Source organism: Mesoplodon bidens (assembly GCF_964165515.1).
Source record: "Mesoplodon bidens genome assembly, chromosome: 14".
Classification (NCBI taxonomy): domain Eukaryota; kingdom Metazoa; phylum Chordata; class Mammalia; order Artiodactyla; family Ziphiidae; genus Mesoplodon; species Mesoplodon bidens.
This window is the reverse complement of record NC_138170.1, coordinates 44,007,045-44,023,231: the sequence shown is the minus strand read 5'-3', so window position 1 is coordinate 44,023,231 and position 16,187 is coordinate 44,007,045. Positions and strand designations below refer to the sequence as shown.

Sequence of the window (16,187 nt, the reverse complement as noted above, 5' to 3'; positions counted from 1 at the left end):
GATACATGTTACTTGGGCTTCAGTTGCTTCAGTCCCATAGCTGACTTGACCAGTCAATCGTGGCCATCTTTCATTACGCCTTGGAATCATTTTCTTTTGTTTTTTTGGCTGTGTCGTGCGGCTTGTGGAATCTTAGTTCCCTGACCAGGGATTGAACCCGCGCCCTTGTCAGTGAGAGCACCAAGTCCTAACCACTGGATTGCCAGGGAATTCTCACGCCTTGGGATCTTGATGCAGCTTGAAGGCAGGCACAGCCACTTAGCAGGGTTGGCCACATGTGTTGATATCCTTGGTGCTGGGGAGGGACAGTAATTTTTCAGGTTAGAAAAGATTGAGGGGAGAGGCCGAGATGGCAGGGTCTGTTCCTGCGGGAAGCTTGACTGTTGAGCATTCTGAACCCCACCGCCCGCATTAATGTTCCCATTCACACGCTGCGTGTTTCTGTCATAGGTGTCTTCAGGATTCTTTTTCTCAGATCACTAGAAATAAAACTGTAACTCGGACCCCTGGCCTCTTGCTTTATTGAGTTAGAGCTGGGCAAGTTCCTTTAAATTCCTACTTTCCTCCTCAGAACGTCTCCGTCCTTGCCCGCCTGCCTCTGAAGGTTAGTGGGCCTCCTCTTGGCTGAGGCTGCCTGTGCCAGCCACACCGGTGAGCCATTGCCCACCGGCCTTTTCCTGCCCGTGCCACCTCGGGGCTGAAGCCTGTGCGCGGAGGACATGCCAGCTCAGCCCGCCCCAGAACCCTTCCCTGGTCCTGTAGCTCCCTTCCCTCATCTGGCCTTCACCACCTCTACCTTCTTGTCTTCCATCTTCTGTTTTCTCATTCTCCAACTCCCTGTGACCTCACTTCAGCTTGTATTATCCCTGTGACCTCCTAATTCACACACTGGATCACCTGTTCTCTGATTGTTCTCTGTTCCCTGTTCTTTCTGCAGCACGAGCTGCCATCCGTCTACCACCTTTCCTGCTTGAATATCTCTTCCCTCTCTTGAACTTTCATTCTATGAATCCCTTGGTATCTCCACTGTTGTTTCTCCTTCCTCCCAGATGCTGGCCTTCCCCAGGGCTCTCTGCTCGGGCCGCTTGCCTCTTACATCCCTTCCTAGACTTCAGCCCACTGCAGTCTCAACTCTCAGTCTGTGCACGGGCTGTATCTTCAGCCTCGAGCTCTGTTTCCACGTCCCTGACTGCTTCTGGACATGTCACCCTGTGGAGTTGCAGCCTGTCTAGAAGAAAATGTTCATTCCCCCCCTGTACCCCACAGCCAGCTCTAAAAACCCCAGAGTCTGAAGTTCACCCCTAGCCTTTGAACCTCCCAAAGACTTTGAAGTCCCATAGGACTTGAATTGGTTACCAAAGTCCTATGGATTAACTCTTGCATCATCCCATTCTTTTCTGCTCCTATTGCCATACCCTGACTAGCCCTTTGACCTGGACAACTGCAGTGACCACCTTGCTGCCTTTAATGTCTCTCTCCTTTCAACCCATTCTAATCTACCACTGCCAGATTAATCGTCCCTGGAGCCCAACCCAGAACCCATCCTCCTCTGGCTCAAAAATCTCCAGTGGTTCCAAGGCTGCCTCTCTTGGCTTTCCTCCTGCCTGACCCTAGTTCCTTATGTTTCAGTCAAACGGTAGCACCCGCTGGTGCTATTCCCCCGACAGTCCAGTTGGTGCCTTTACTTTGGCTGCTTTCCCCCAACTAGGAGAAGAGCTTCCCCCTCATCCCAGCCTGTTGATAGTCTACCTGTGCTTCAAGATCTGGTCAAATGCCAGTCCCTCCTGGAGTTGTTCTTCCTGCCTTCCTATGCAGATGTGACCTCCTTGTCCACTGAACTCTTGCAGCTCCCCTACCTACTCCTCACTCTGTTCTGGTTTTGGACTATTGGCGTATCTGTCCCATCTCCTTTGGCTACCATCTCTCCCAGTTATCTTTGACTCCTCCAAAACACCAGGCAGTGTGCCCTGCATACGGTTGGCGTCCAGGAAATACTGCGTGGACTAAAGAATGAGTGCTCTGGCCGTCCTTTACCTCCTCCCACTGCTGAGGTGGAGGTGGTCACGGGAGCCATTAGGGCTGGGTCCTCTTCTTCCCTGGCCCCATCACACCACAGCATTCCCATGTCTCACTCCCTGCCCCTGTGGGGTTATTAAACCCTCTCCTAGCCTCAAAACCTTTCTTTCTAGTATTTACATGTGTCCACTTCACCTGGCTTGTTCTAAGTGTGCTCTTGAGGATCCAGTGTGGCTACACGAGCCCCAGCCTCTCCCTCCATCACATCGCATGTAACCTGGCTAATTAGAAAGCTTATTTTACCTACTTCCCTGTACCAGAGGGAACTGAAAGGGAGACTAATAAGAGTGGTGACTCATACTCTGTTCACTAAGTGGCTTAAAGATTAAAAATGTGTTGTAAATTGTCAAGCACTTTGCAGTCTCATTTTTGTGTGCCCATAGCTAGCCACTTAGAGACTTAACATATCACCAGTATATTTAATAGTGAAGAGGGGCCCGTTAAAAAGATCTCAAATGAGAAAATTCTCCATTCTCCTCTTTGTAGCCTTGATGTGATACGTGGGGGGAAAATCAAGAAGAGGTGCATTTTGCAAAACATACTTCTAATTTTGAATAGTATGACCATTTTTAGGGCATTTTCACATTATCCCCTCAGTAATCTTGTAGGTAGGCATTAATTATCCCTGTCTGACAGCAGAGGTTTAGAAAGAATCCAGGGTTTCTTCTAAGGTCATAAGTGATTAAGAGGCTTGGCCAGGACTAGAAACTCAGGTCTTGGGAATCCTAGTCAAGTGCTTCTTCCAAGACCCTGCATTTTGCCACCTTGCTGTCAGTGTTTTGAATTGCAGTAGAGGGGCTTTAGAAAATGCTCTACATCTTGGATGTGGAGAAGTATCTTCGAATCCTGGGCCTGGCTTTAGAAAGCTCAAGGTTGACACTGGATGCATTAAAAACCCAGCGGTGTGGATGGAAGGAGTGGTGTTGTTCCGAGTTGAGCAGTTAGCTAGACTCTGGGTTTGTTTTAACTTTAGTCCTGAACAGGGTGCAGTTGCTTGAATTACAAGTGCCCTGGGGACTAAAGTAAACCTGTGGTGGAGGCCCATCTCTTCAGGGCAGATTGGAATCCCTTAGGAATGAAATTACGTTCTTCAGTGAGTATGGCTGCAAGGCTACACTCTTGAAACGCTAAATTTGTAATTTGTTGTCTGCCTGTAGTTACTGAGAAAGGGGATGGGTGGGTGGGTGGCTAACTAGGGTCAGTTATTTCCCAAGAACACATTTTGATCACTGTTATTGTCTATGTAGAGGATTTTGTTTTTGGTTGAGACTGGTGGGAGAAGTTAGGGAGGAGAGTTTTAAATTTTTGAAGAACTCAGAAGTTTAAAGGCTTTGTTTTACAAATCACAGTAGGATTTCAGGGTGATTTCTTTTATCTCCTCATTGGTTCCTAAAATCATCCAGGTCAGGGATCCTGGAGGTGTTTACCTGTGTACCTTTCTCCCACAATGCCTTGCAAAGTCGCTGCTCCCATAAAGCTTGCATTGAGTGACTGTTAGAGGGCCGGTGATATCCCGGAAAACCTCCGCTTAACGTCTTTTACTGGCAGCGGCAGGTCTGCTGAGAAGATCCTTCCGTGAGCCTGAACTTACACGCTCCCCCCCGCCCCCCTCGCTGTGGCCTTGCCCAACGCCCAGAGGGACTTTTTCTTTGACCCGCTGGCACGGCCGGGCCGCCTCCGCGTGGTCGGCGCCCGCGCGGTGAGGACGTTGAGCGCCCAGGTGCGCGGCCCGCATGGCTGCGTGAGCTCCTGAAGCTAAATAGTGGAGGAGCCGCCCCGGCCGGGGACCTGCGGGGCGCCTTACCCTACCGGGCCGCCTCCTTTTCATGAGATAGTAATCGGAGACTTTTCCGTTACGTGAGGCTCTCAACAAAAGATTGTAATTCCAGCAGCTTTGTTTGGGAAGGTACCACCGCTGCAGGCGCGTCCTGGGCCCGACCCGGGGGTCGGCGGCCCCGCGGCGGCCGGTGGGTGGGGGGCGGCCGGCCGGCCTCCCCCGCGCCCCTCGTGGTACAGCCTGCGTTTCCTCTACAATGCAGTTATGCTAATCAGGTGACATCACCGCCCAGCGCACGGCGAGTGGCTCCTGATTAAATTACAAACCGGCGGCCGCCAAGGGGAGCAGGGAGGAGGTGTGTGCGCTGTGCCCGCGAGCTCCCGGGCTCGGCGACCGAGGCATGTTTAGGATTGGCCGTATTTTGAAAAAATTTTAAGTAGGACTTGCGCCTCCCTCCCTCCGTCCTCCCGCCCCTCCTCGGTAATTTATTTCAAGCCTAGAGCCAAGGGCCACAAAAGGAAGGAAAGCCACAAGGAATTAGATGCGTGAGTGGCCGGGCTAAGGTGGACTCTCCTGCGGCCAACTTCCTATCAGATCTGCCTGCTGGACTTTCACACCGGGATGGGGCTTGCCTAAGGTCCAGCCCTTTTAGCCGGGGCCGGGAGCCAAGCGTTGCGGAAGCTGCTGCGTGTTGGATGGGGGTAGGAGGGGGCCGGAGCGGGATTTCCACCGTGCAGCTCGCCGGGGCGTTACGCTGGGCATAATGGAATTGCAGAGGACGTCTAGCATCTCCGGGCCGCTGTCGCCGGCTTACACGGGGCAGGTGCCTTACAACTACAACCAGCTGGAAGGGAGATTCAAGCAGCTACAAGGTAAACTCCCGTCTCAAAGGCCGGGCCTGCCCGGGGGCCGTGCTGCCTCCAGGGGTTCTGAGGGTTTATTTGTGCCATATGGTACGTGACCCTAATGAAGACCGGCGGCCGCGCGCCGGGCCCCAAAGCCTCTGGTTGGCTGCGAGCACCCCATTCACTACTTAAAGGAGACAGTTTCTCAGTCTTCACTCCAGAAAAGCCACCATTTGGAGTCTCTCTCTCCAGTTTCCCTTGGGCTCTCTTGGTTGTCAGGTATCTGCTGCCCACTGCACACACATTTTCTCTCTTTTTAGCCGTCTTTGCATTTTAGTAGATCAATGATAATAGACCTATTAGTATGCAAGTATTTGATTCCGGGTCGCCTCCGTCTCCCAGCACCCAGCCTTTTACCTCTGGGAAGCCTAAAGGTGTAAAGTGCACTGCTGGACACCCTGTAGAACAATAACAAAGGGAAGGAGGGAGTGGTCTTTTTGTTCCTAAGCCTTGGGTAAATTACAGTTTTGACTCCGAAGCTTCATTTTAACCCTTTTGATGTCTTGTGTTGGGATAGAGCCTTGCCATCAATTTAGTGAGCTATGTAATTTATAATGAAAACCAGTTATTGTCATTCCAGTGCTATTGGGTTAGATTAGTTGGATCAATTACAGGTTTCTTGGAGTCTGTATTAATCTCAAACAGTTGAACGAATCTAATATTTTTATGGAGAGCAGTGTGTGGGGTGATGGGCCTGCAGCCTGCGGCCGAAGTGGCCCCTGCAGCCCCCTTCCCTTGGCTGTCCCTGCCCAGCCAGCAGGCCTGGCCGGTGGTGTCTTGGAGCTTACACATGAAAAAGGATTTGTAACTGAAAACAGAACTCCTTCCGTTAGGAAGCCCCTGGAATCGGTAATAGGCTGGGAATGATTCTAGTGCTGTGAAAAAGTAGCCTTTGCAGACGGTGTATGTTTCTTATTTTAACTCTTCTTGGTGCCGCAAATGTGGATCCTGGGAGGAGGAGGAGGAGGAAGGAAGGAAGCAGCTCAGTCTTAGAATGTTTTCACTGGGGAGACGGGGAGGCTATATTTCATTCACAGGTTTATTTGTCTTGTGAAATAGTTGACAGTAATGACACTGTTCTGGAAAACAAGAGGCAGAACAGGACATGATTTTAAACATTTGCTAGGCTGTGCTGCATTCCTTGGGCAGTTAGCTAAGAGGAAGCTCCATTCTCTCTAGGGAATGGTTGTGTGTCTTTGCTTCATCCCTCTTGAGCTCTTCGAAGGTAGAATTTGCTTTTTTGGAAAACTTAGGGGGAGCCAGAGCTGGTGGCGGGGTGGGGACTTGAAGATGGTAAATAGAGGAGTGGGGTGTGTCCATTATCTTCTGGGTGTGTGAGCAAAGGCCCACAGTTTGAGGTTTGAGGTTCTGAGAATTCAGAATGCACCTCTTCTTCAAAGGACCCAGACTCCTCACTTCGTTGTATCATACTGCCAAGGAGAAAGCACCAAGGAGGATCCTTGATCTGAAAACCTATTACTGAGGCCAGTCAACCCCCTCCTGTAGTCTCAGAAGAAATGAAAACCAATACAAGAAGGTGTGGGGAGCAGTGTGCCCACAGGCCCACCCATAACAAAAGGCTGTTACTCTGAAAGGTTTGAGGACAGTTGTAAAACTGCTCACTGAGGAGGGTGGAGCTTACACACAGGAAATGTCTTAAACTGTCCTCTCTGGAAAAGTAAAATTTAAATTGAAAAAAATCACTGCGTGCCTTTGATATTTTACCTCGTGTTTCCCAAGGAAATCCCTTCAAAAGGGGTGAGCTCCACATTTTGTGTGGTGATTTTTTTTAATGACCTTTGTCCCCTAATTTAGTTGCAGATAACTTTCTTATTTCTAAATATTGCGGTTTAGAGGTTGCACAAGTTTAGTGTTGGTATTTCTTCTATAACAGAAAACCACCCGTGTTGGGGAACTGAGACGGGGTGAATTAAGCCTCAAGTATGGTGGATCCCAGGAGAATTACAGACAGTTGGCATCATCCTTGATTGCATTTTAAGCAACTTGAGGAATATTTTTGATAAAACCTTTTCCCATCCCCACCTACCCCACGACCCCTGTTTGGTATTTGTTACTTACTGTTTAGTTTAGTATTTGTAGTTCTTCCAATCATCACATCTTTGATAACATATAGATTCTGTCTGCTGATTTAATTTTGTACATGCCTACTAAGCTGCCTTTTTCCTCTCTTTAATCCTTCCTAGTACTTATAACCCAATCCTGGCAAACGACACCTCTGAATCTGTATCGATTTTTTTTTTTAGTGCCTCTTACATGAACTTATTCATTTAGCGCCTACACCTTAGAGTCTGAGAGTACTGTGATTTTGTAGGAGATATTTCTGCAGTTTTCTTGGTTTCAAATATTTTCACCCTGGATCCTAAAAATCTCAGGAGGGGGCGGAGTTTTAGTGTTCTAGCTAAGGGAAATACAATGTTAAAGTGAGTCTGGTCTTTTAGATAAAATAGTTTATAGAGATTTATCAGTAAGTAAATAAGTGTGATTAGAAACAAAACCTCACTGAGGGGCTTAAGGGGCCGAGATGCAGTGATGTCTTTCACACTGATGCTCCTGGCATAAGAGATAGGACCTTCCACCTCTGATGGCTTCAGACATTACCCACTGACGCCCAGCACACACCTGACAGGCATATCCACTGCGCGCTTGAGATCTCTTTCGAATTTCACCTGCAAGATTAAGTTACCACCTTCCTCAGAATCTGTTTGTGTATCTTATACAGTTAGATTTGTTGTTTTGTTTTTCTTTTTTAAATAAGAGAGGACTGCTGAAACACAACAAAACCTCACATGTTTTTAAAAAATGTGTTTGTAGTAACGGAGAAGTTCATGATGATACCTTTTCTCCAGTTTCACCTCAACCAGCTCCACTCCTTATCAGACGATACTCCTGCTCCGCCTCTACTCAGAGGCTGTTGCGCCTGCCTCTTGCGTAAATTAAATTCCAGGCTCCTTAGCCTGGCATTCAGGACCCTCCCCCAAATGGCCCCAGACACGAAATTCCTATTCCAGCTCTTTACATTCCAACCAAATAAATCTTCCAGGTAGGCAGGCCTGCAGTTCCTCATGAAACCCAGCCCTGGGTTTTTCCTTCATTGTCTACCTTCTGCCTCAAAGGTTCTGCCCTTCCATTTTACCAATAGAAATCCTTCCTACAATTTTTTTAAGAGTGTGCTTACATTCCATTATTCCAGAAAGCTTCTCCTTGTCTCCTCTGTTGGGTAGTGGGAAAAAGATTTCATGGAGTGCTCACCATGCACCAGACGTGTTAGTGGGAGCTTTGTCTATATCTCATCTTGTGTTCATAGCACACTTAGGAGATTCTTTTTAATTGAAGTATAATCGATGTACAATATATGTTTCAGGTGTACAATATAATGATTCACAGTTTCAAAGGTTATACTCCATTTATAACTACTATAAAATATTGGCTTATTTCCTGTGTTTTACAGTACATCCTTGTAGCTTATTTTACATACAGTAGTTTGTACCTCTTAATCCCTTGCCCCTATATTGCCCCTCCCCCACCCCGCGAGGTTTTGAAGATGAAAAGGTAGAGTCAAATAGCTTGTTCCAGGTCCCAGGCACTGTTGAGCTCAGGCTGAACATTGTTGCTCTCGAACTTTCTCCTCCCAGACTTCTAGATATTAATATTATTTTATTTCTGCAAAAAAAGAGAGCGAAGGTGACCTTGTGAAATGCCAGCCCCAACCTGCTTCTCTCTTCTTCCTACCTGCCCCCTCACAGCACTGATTCTATCAGTTCTGGCAGTGGAGTTGTAATGAAGACAGAATCTAGTTGAAATACACCAACATGAACTTTCTCTACCTTCTTTGCAGCCTGACCCTGACATCCAGCACCTGGTGTTTCTGGAGAAGGTGCTTTCTCTAGCTGTTCTGGCTCAGTGAATTTTTCCAGCTGTCCAGAAGGAATCATGGAGTCACCTGTCTTCATTGGGACATAGAGGGAGACTAAAGAGTTGCAGGCTGTGGGAATGCGTTACACTCAAGTTTATTACGTGCTCTCTCAGGGTTGCCTCCTTGAATTTCTTCATTTTTTTGGTTTTGATTTCTAAACTGTTAGGGAAGGAATTTTGCTGGTTTTATACCCGCAGATCATGGGGAAAATGCATTCTTAAGTGTTTAAAAAGAACTTTCCGGTTTGTTATGGGACCTAGATGTTTGTCTTGTTTACTTTCATAAACCACAGAGAGAGAAGATTGCTGGGTTTACACCTGCTTGTCATGAAGAAAACTTTAAGTTCTTAGATATAAAGTAATAGCCTTCAAATATTTCCCACTGTGGCAGTGAAAAGAGTTGGTGACAAATGATAACCCTGGTTTTTTTGGGGTGGCCAAGATTTATAAGAACATTTTCTGGGTTCTGGTCTGGATACCTGCCAATGCTGTACTATGATACTATAGATTTTTCTAAGCCCACATAACTTTGTGGGATAAGTCACCAATTAAAAAAAAAACTCTTTTCGCCAGCTTACAACAGTTTCAACTCAAAATTTAGAACTTCCAAGCAGATTTGTGAATTAGAATCTTTTTTGAGTGATGTACTACTATTAATTATTATTATTAATATTTATAGCACTTTAATATGTACCATCTTGCTTAATTAACTACATGAGATTACTCAGAGTACCCAGCATGGAAGCCAGTACTCAGTAAATTCTAAATAAGTGGGCATTTCCTTAGTACTAATAATAATCCTGTGGGGTATTCTCTTCCTTTTTATAAAGAAATAGATCACTGGATTAAGATCAACCAGTATGAGGCTACCTCTCCAGAATCCATGTTTTCTGACTCCAAATTTGATCTTCTCCTATAGGACCACAAAGTGTAGGTTAGGTATGAGCCATGATACCCATTACCCAGATATCATGAATACATTCTGGCGGCATGGAAAATTAACGAGCGCAGAACTGCTCAGATTTCTGGACATGTGGTGCCCTCAGTTTTTGGTGGTCTAGGAACACTGACAGTCAAGGGAACACTGATTCTTTTAGCTGAAGTCCAGTGCTTGACTGGGATGACTGTAAAAAGGACTCTTGGAGACCAGTTAGGAAGAAGAGGAGGGAGATAGTTACTCCGTTTGAGGAAAAGATACCACTTACGGTAGTGAAAGAATGGGACTCTAAACGTCCTGGCTACTGAGGAAGCTTTCTAGATGATTGTGTTCCCAGTTTTCACCTCTTCTCATGCCTTGGGCCTAGAAAGGGGTCTGTTCACAGCCCCACTGCTGCCTCCTCTGTGTTAGTCTCTTTCTGTGGTTTCCTAATGCCCCCCTCCCCGCCATGCAGCTGCCCCAGCCTCCCTAAATGCAGGCTCTGATAAGAGATCTCCCTGCAAAAACTTGGGATTTGACTCCAGCTGACCTGCCCACCTCCAGCTCCTGCTATTCCTTACTCCACGGTACTCATGATTCCCTAAACCTACCCTGCATTTTCCTGCTCTCCTGGTTTCTTCCCCCTGGGAATTATTTCTTATGTCAGGATCTTTTTTTTTTTTTTTTTTTTTTTTGAGGTTCAATTCAGATGCCACTTAATTCAAGGGAGAGGTGATCAGAATCTCTGCTTGGATTCTTTTCCTTTAAGATGTAAAGTTTAAGCACTTGGTCATTCTCCTGTGATTTTCACATCCTGCCTTTGGTTACAGTTTGAGTATCTGCCTTTCTGCTTTCCTTACATTTCACAAAGTCTGGGAGCATAAAGACAAAAGTCTGATACAGCCTGTCTTACCCATAGTAGTCACTAAGTATTTATTAAGGAGTAAATGAATGAAGTAGTATTATGGAATACTTGGTTTCAGTGGTTCTCAGAATGAGGTACCTAGACCAGTAGCAGCGTCATGACCTGGGAACTTGCTCTAAGTATAAATTCTCAGGCGCTGCTTCTGACCTACTGAATCAGAAACTCTCTGGGTGAGGCCTAGTCATAGGTTTTTAACTAGCATCCCTGGTGACTGTGATGTACACTCAAGTTTGAGAAACGCTCCCTTATTGGATCATTTGTACCCTCTTTGCAATTTGGGAGTGGGAGGATTTGGGAAGAAGAGATGGCATGAATTGCTCCCAGATAGGAGCAGATATTGTATCTGATTTCTTATTGAAGAATGAAGAGTTAGGGAAAAGTACGTTTTAGAACAAAATTGTGTAGTAGTGGAAAAGGTATTTAGCTAGTCAGGAATGAGCTCTACCCTGCTAAACTAGAGGAGCCATGTAACAGCTGCAGGCCTCAGCCAACTCATGACTGCCAAATGGGGTCAATAATCTGTCAGAGCTTCAAGTTTCCAGTGAACCAGAGCTTCACAGCCATTCATATGTTCCTACTGGAATCATGCTTGTGCATGTTATCAAAAATACGCCAGGTAGATCCCAGCCATGTTTAGATTGTAGTGCCTTTTCTCCCTTTTGCCTGACAAGTTTCTATCAACTCTTAGAAGCCCCAGCCATGAAAAACTAATGACAGGGGGAAATAAATGATGAGGGCATTGTAAAGCCTTTTTCTAACTTCAGTATTCTTTGCTTGATTGGCTTACTTAAAAATCTGGCAGTTGTTTGTATATCATGGATGCAAAGGACTTGCCATTCAAAAGCTCAGTAGTTGGTTACTAATCTAGGCTATTTTAAAGCAAGAAGACTCCTAAGAAATAAAATGATAAAAGTGTTTTAAGCAGTATAGGACATGCTTTTTTGTTCTCTTTGTTTATTAACACTTATTTATTGATCAACACATATTTATTGATCGCCTGCTTTTCAGTAAGCAGCTGTCCTCTGGTTAGGAAGTGTATGAGTAAGCGTGGCTCAGCTATGCTGCAGAGCTTACTGATGAGTAGAAGCAGGTGGAGAAATAAACTTGTTCCAGGTGGGGACCCAGGTACGGGAACTGAAGCAGGGCCAGGGTGGCCGGAGCTTAGAGTCCAGAGTGAGGAAGTGTTGGTAGGAGGGGTACTAGAAGGGATAGTAAACAAAGGCCAGAGGATGCACGGTCCTGTAAATCAAGTTAAGGAGTTGGGAAGGCAGTGGGAGGCTACTGAAGGATCTTAAGTATGAGAGTGACTTGTTCTGATTTTTTTCTCCTTAAGGAAAGGCCAGTCTGATTCCTGAGTATAATGATTGTTTTGGAAGGTGGGTGGTGGTCAAGAGAAGAGGCAGGAGACCACTTAGGAGGCTGTTGCATTTGTTGTGATGAAAAACAGAAATAGCATAACCTCCTTGAATTTTGAACTGCAAGGTACTTAGAAGCTTATTACTCAGTGTGGTCTGTAGATGACCTGGGAGTTTGTTAGAAATGCAGAATCTCAGGCTCATCCCAAACCCACTAAGGCATAATTTCCTTTTAGCAAAATCCCCAAGTGGTTTGTATGCACAGACAAGTCTAAGAAGTGCTGCCTTGGAAATAATCTCTGCCTGCCCCCCTACCCCTTGAGTCAAGAAGGAAATAGTCCTAAAGAGGCTATGACCTTTCTGAGGTTTAACGTTTGTGTTTCATATATAGTCTGCTTTAAAGGAAGGAGGTGTGTGTGTGTGTGTGTGTGTGTGTGTGTGTGTGTGTGTGTGTGTGTGTGTGTGTGTGTGTGTGTGTTAAGTAAACTGGATCATTTTAACTGTAAAAATAATATAGTATCCAAATGAATAATAGTTAATTAAAGTTTAACGTTACCCTAGGAGATTACAGGGCTTTAAAGCATGTTTGGTTAATTCCTAGCTTTATAAATCTTTGTAGAGTTTGGCTAGGATTCTCTTACTTGCTAATCCTGCAGTTCTAGAAATTTGTGAAGTTAAAAAACCACAGTTTCTTTTCATTTATCCATTTGGTATTAATGGAGAATTACAAAAATACCCTGGGCTACTTTCTCTAAGTTCTTCCAGAATTTCAACATGGTGTCCTGGGAAGTAGAGGCTTATTAAGTCCATACTTGCTTCATGACTTAAACCTTTGATATACTTTTTTTTTTTTTTTGCTGTACGTGGGCCTCTCACTGCGGTGGCCTCTCCCGTTGCGGAGCACAGGTTCCGGACGCGCAGGCCCAGCGGCCATGGCTCGCGGGCCCAGCCTCTCCGCGGCATGTGGGATCCTCCCAGACCGGGGCACGAACCCATGTCCCCTGCATCGGCAGGAGGACTCAACCACTGCGCCACCAGGGAAGCCCTGATATACTTTAAAACTATTTTTTGAAGCAAAAATACCCCCTCCTCCCCACACTCCATCTTACTAAAATGATCCTAATTAAATGAATGTTGGTGTTCTTGCAGTTGGTTAGACTTTAGTCCGGTTTCATATATATCAAACTTACCCAGCAAGTGCCTTCAGGTTTTGTTGTTAAAGCTGGATTTGAAATACATTAAATATCTGTTACTTGATAAGCGCTTATTTCCTGTGAGTCTGCAGGTGAAGCTTTAAAATTACTGGTTATTGATTAGGTAGGGGAGAAAAAGCACCTGCTGAAACTTGTTGGCCAGAATTTTTTGCCCCTTAGAAGAAAGAAAAGGGGCGGGGAGATAAGTGACTTCTGTTCTGACTGGCATCACTCCAGAACCTATCTGACAGGGGAAAGGGTGTGGGTAATGAAAGCAGTAGTGTTCAGATGGTGTTCTTTCAAAGGCAAGGTTGAAGGTTATTAATAGACAAAAATTAAACTTCTAGCTGTTCTTTGTATTACTCCAACATTTTTTATATTTATTATTTCACAGCCATATCAGGTCATCTCCAGAATAAATAAAAATGAAAGGATAATTCATGTAAAATCCCGCAGTCCCAACAAATCTTAACTTTCTGATAGTTCTTGTTTATATACAGTTTAACAGTGTTATAGTCATTATATAGATTCAGTTTTGTCTTGGCATCTTGTTTTTATTTTTTACTTAACATTATATGACAAACATTTCACATGTGGTTATTTTCTGTGCCTCTTGCCAAATTGCTTTCCAAATCTGGGCAATTTATTTACCAACCTGAACCTGCTGTCTCTTCTGTGGGATGGGGGTAATACAACTTCTGTGTAATAAGATTGTTGGAAGAGTAAGGGAGATTCTCCATGGAAATTGTTCCGTCACACGGTGGGCCCTCAGTAGTCAACAGCAGCCTTTATTATTACACGTCCCGGTTAAAAGGCAAAGCAGTACCCTGCAGCGGCAAGTCTTTTGAACTTGAGTTGAATGCCTCAACCCCACCCCCGAAACCTGTCCCGGGTGTGGTTTCCTTCAGCATGTGTAGAAGAGCGTTGAGTTTGCCAGAAAATGCACCCAGCCGAAAACACCCCCTTTTATGTTGCCCTTTAGAAAGTACACAGGGTTGGCAGCAGTCACTTGAGCCTAGTGACTTTTGATGTTGGTTGAGGACACAGTGGTGGTGCCTCTCCCAAGTTCATAAAAAGCGTGCGGAGCACTTAGTGCTGCAGCCAGAGCGTCCAGCACGTCGTCAGAAGAGACTACTGTAACCAGACTCACATTAGCTGCCCTCTGTAGAATGCCTCTACTGTGTTTGCTTTTGAAAGACCTCTCTTAGGCTTTCTCTCTCTCTCTCTCCCCCAACCTTGTTTTCAAGAGGCACAGGACCTTTGAGTAGCAAATCCAGTAATCACACACAGTAGCATGGAGACACAGGCTGGCCTATATTTGGTCTCACAAAGGCCTTGTGAACGATCTGGCCTTAAAGTCTTTTTTTAATGCTTAAATGATGCAAGTGGAAAGTTAATTTGAGGATCACTGAGGCACGCTTCATTCATGAAGAATGTGAGCAAAACGTAAAACGTCCGGAGGCTCTGTTCTTCTCTGGTGGCAAGGAAATTACATAGGCTGTGTCATTATTTGGGTGAATTTTACACACACACACACACACCCCGCTGAGAGTGCAGTTGTGTTGGAATTTTGGAGTGAGAGCTGTGGGTTTAAGCACGACTAGTTGCAGGAGTGTGTGTGTGTGTGTGTGTGTGTGTGTGTGTGTGTGTTGCCTGAAATCCTTATACAAACCATAGACATTATTTTGGCCACACTGACAAGCAAATGGTGGTTATCCCTTGGAATGTGGCCTTGGCATTTTGAATTAGGTTTGTTTTTTAAAGAGAAACTTTGAAGGTCTGGTTTAAAGTGGATAGAGCCTTTGAAAATCTGCCTAGTCTGTTTGAACTGTTAAATGCCAGTGAGTTTCTGTAGATTGCTAGCTTGATTGTATAGTAGTTGAGAGGTGAATACAAGTCTAGTGCAAAGTGTGTTTCTGGTGCTTGAAAACGATGCCCTGATTTCTACTGAGGAAGACATTTATTCCTACAGAGGTTTAAACGACTTGCTATAAAAAAATTTCAGTCTTGCAGTGGTAGAGGGAGATTGTGTATTATCTGTGAACAACTGCCAAGCAGATGAAATCCCAGCTGCACAGAGTTTGTGGTGGAGAGTGGGTGGCAGTGACCAGGGGAGCAGGGAAGCAGCAGGCGGTCGTGAGAAGGACTGTGTTCAGAATTAGGACATTTTATCTCTCATTTTAGAAACTCAACGGTGGTGGAAAGTTCATGGGCTGTGGATTCATATAAGCCAGCATTCAAATCCTGGCTCCACCATTGACCTCACTGAGTCCCGTTTTCTTCATCTGTAAAAACTGGGAAGTGGGCTTCCCTGGTGGCGCAGTGGTTGGGAGTCCGCCTGCCGATGCAGGGGACGCGGGTTCGTGCCCCGGTCCGGGAAGATCCCACATGCCGCGGAGCGGCTGGGCCCGTGAGCCATGGCCTCTGAGCCTGTGCGTCCGGAGCCTGTGCTCCGCAACGGGAGAGGCCACAACAGCGAGAGGCCTGCGTACTGCAAAAAAAAAAAAAACTGGGAAGAATAAATAGCCCTTGGCGGGTGGTTGGGAAGCTTAAATTTGTATATTGTATAAATAGGGTGACCAACTCATCCTGGTTTGACAGAGACTTCCCCAGTTTAGCACTGGTTGTCCCACATCCAGGGAATCTCCCAGATTCTAGGAGAGAGAGAATCTCTCTTAAAGTACCAGGCAAGCTGGGCGCTAGGTCACCCTAACTATACATAAAAGCACCTATTACTGTGTATAGAGGACGGAGATGATGTCTGTATGTGTTAGTTCACCCCTGCGTTCCTTTCTAGTGCTTGGCACATAAATAAATGTCTCATAAATAAAGGAGTGTATGAATGAATGAGTAAAGTAATGCAGGCAGTAGTAACACATACAGAGTTGTTTTAAAGTGAGTTAGCACTTCTTCTTCCTTGTTGACTCTTATTCCCTGAGAAGAGGTGGCCTCACCAGCCACATGGTAAATAATGTGCTGAATGAATGAATGAATCTCTCATGATAATGATTTTGGCTCTATGATGTGGCTAAACTGTAACTTCAGGAAGAGCTTATCTGAGTCTAGACTCTCCTTTTTTGATAACGTGAAATTTTGATAGGACCCTA

At 45.5% G+C, this 16,187-nt stretch overlaps 1 protein-coding gene across 7 annotated transcripts in view; it reads left to right on the top strand.

The window, feature by feature from the left end:
• SPTBN1 (spectrin beta, non-erythrocytic 1) overlaps positions 1 to 16,187 on the top strand; it is a 197,909-nt gene that overhangs the window by 83,619 nt on the left and 98,103 nt on the right. The window contains exon 1 of one of the 7 annotated variants that reach the window (XM_081254832.1): positions 4,157 to 4,725. The exons of 5 other annotated variants lie outside the window; for them this stretch is intronic. In XM_081254832.1, coding sequence (XP_081110958.1) covers positions 4,617 to 4,725 — 109 coding nt within the window. In that variant the 5' untranslated portion in view covers positions 4,157 to 4,616. Of the gene's footprint in view, positions 1 to 4,156; positions 4,726 to 16,187 lie in introns of those variants that run through there. One more of the 7 variants, XM_081254833.1, reaches the window with a different exon arrangement.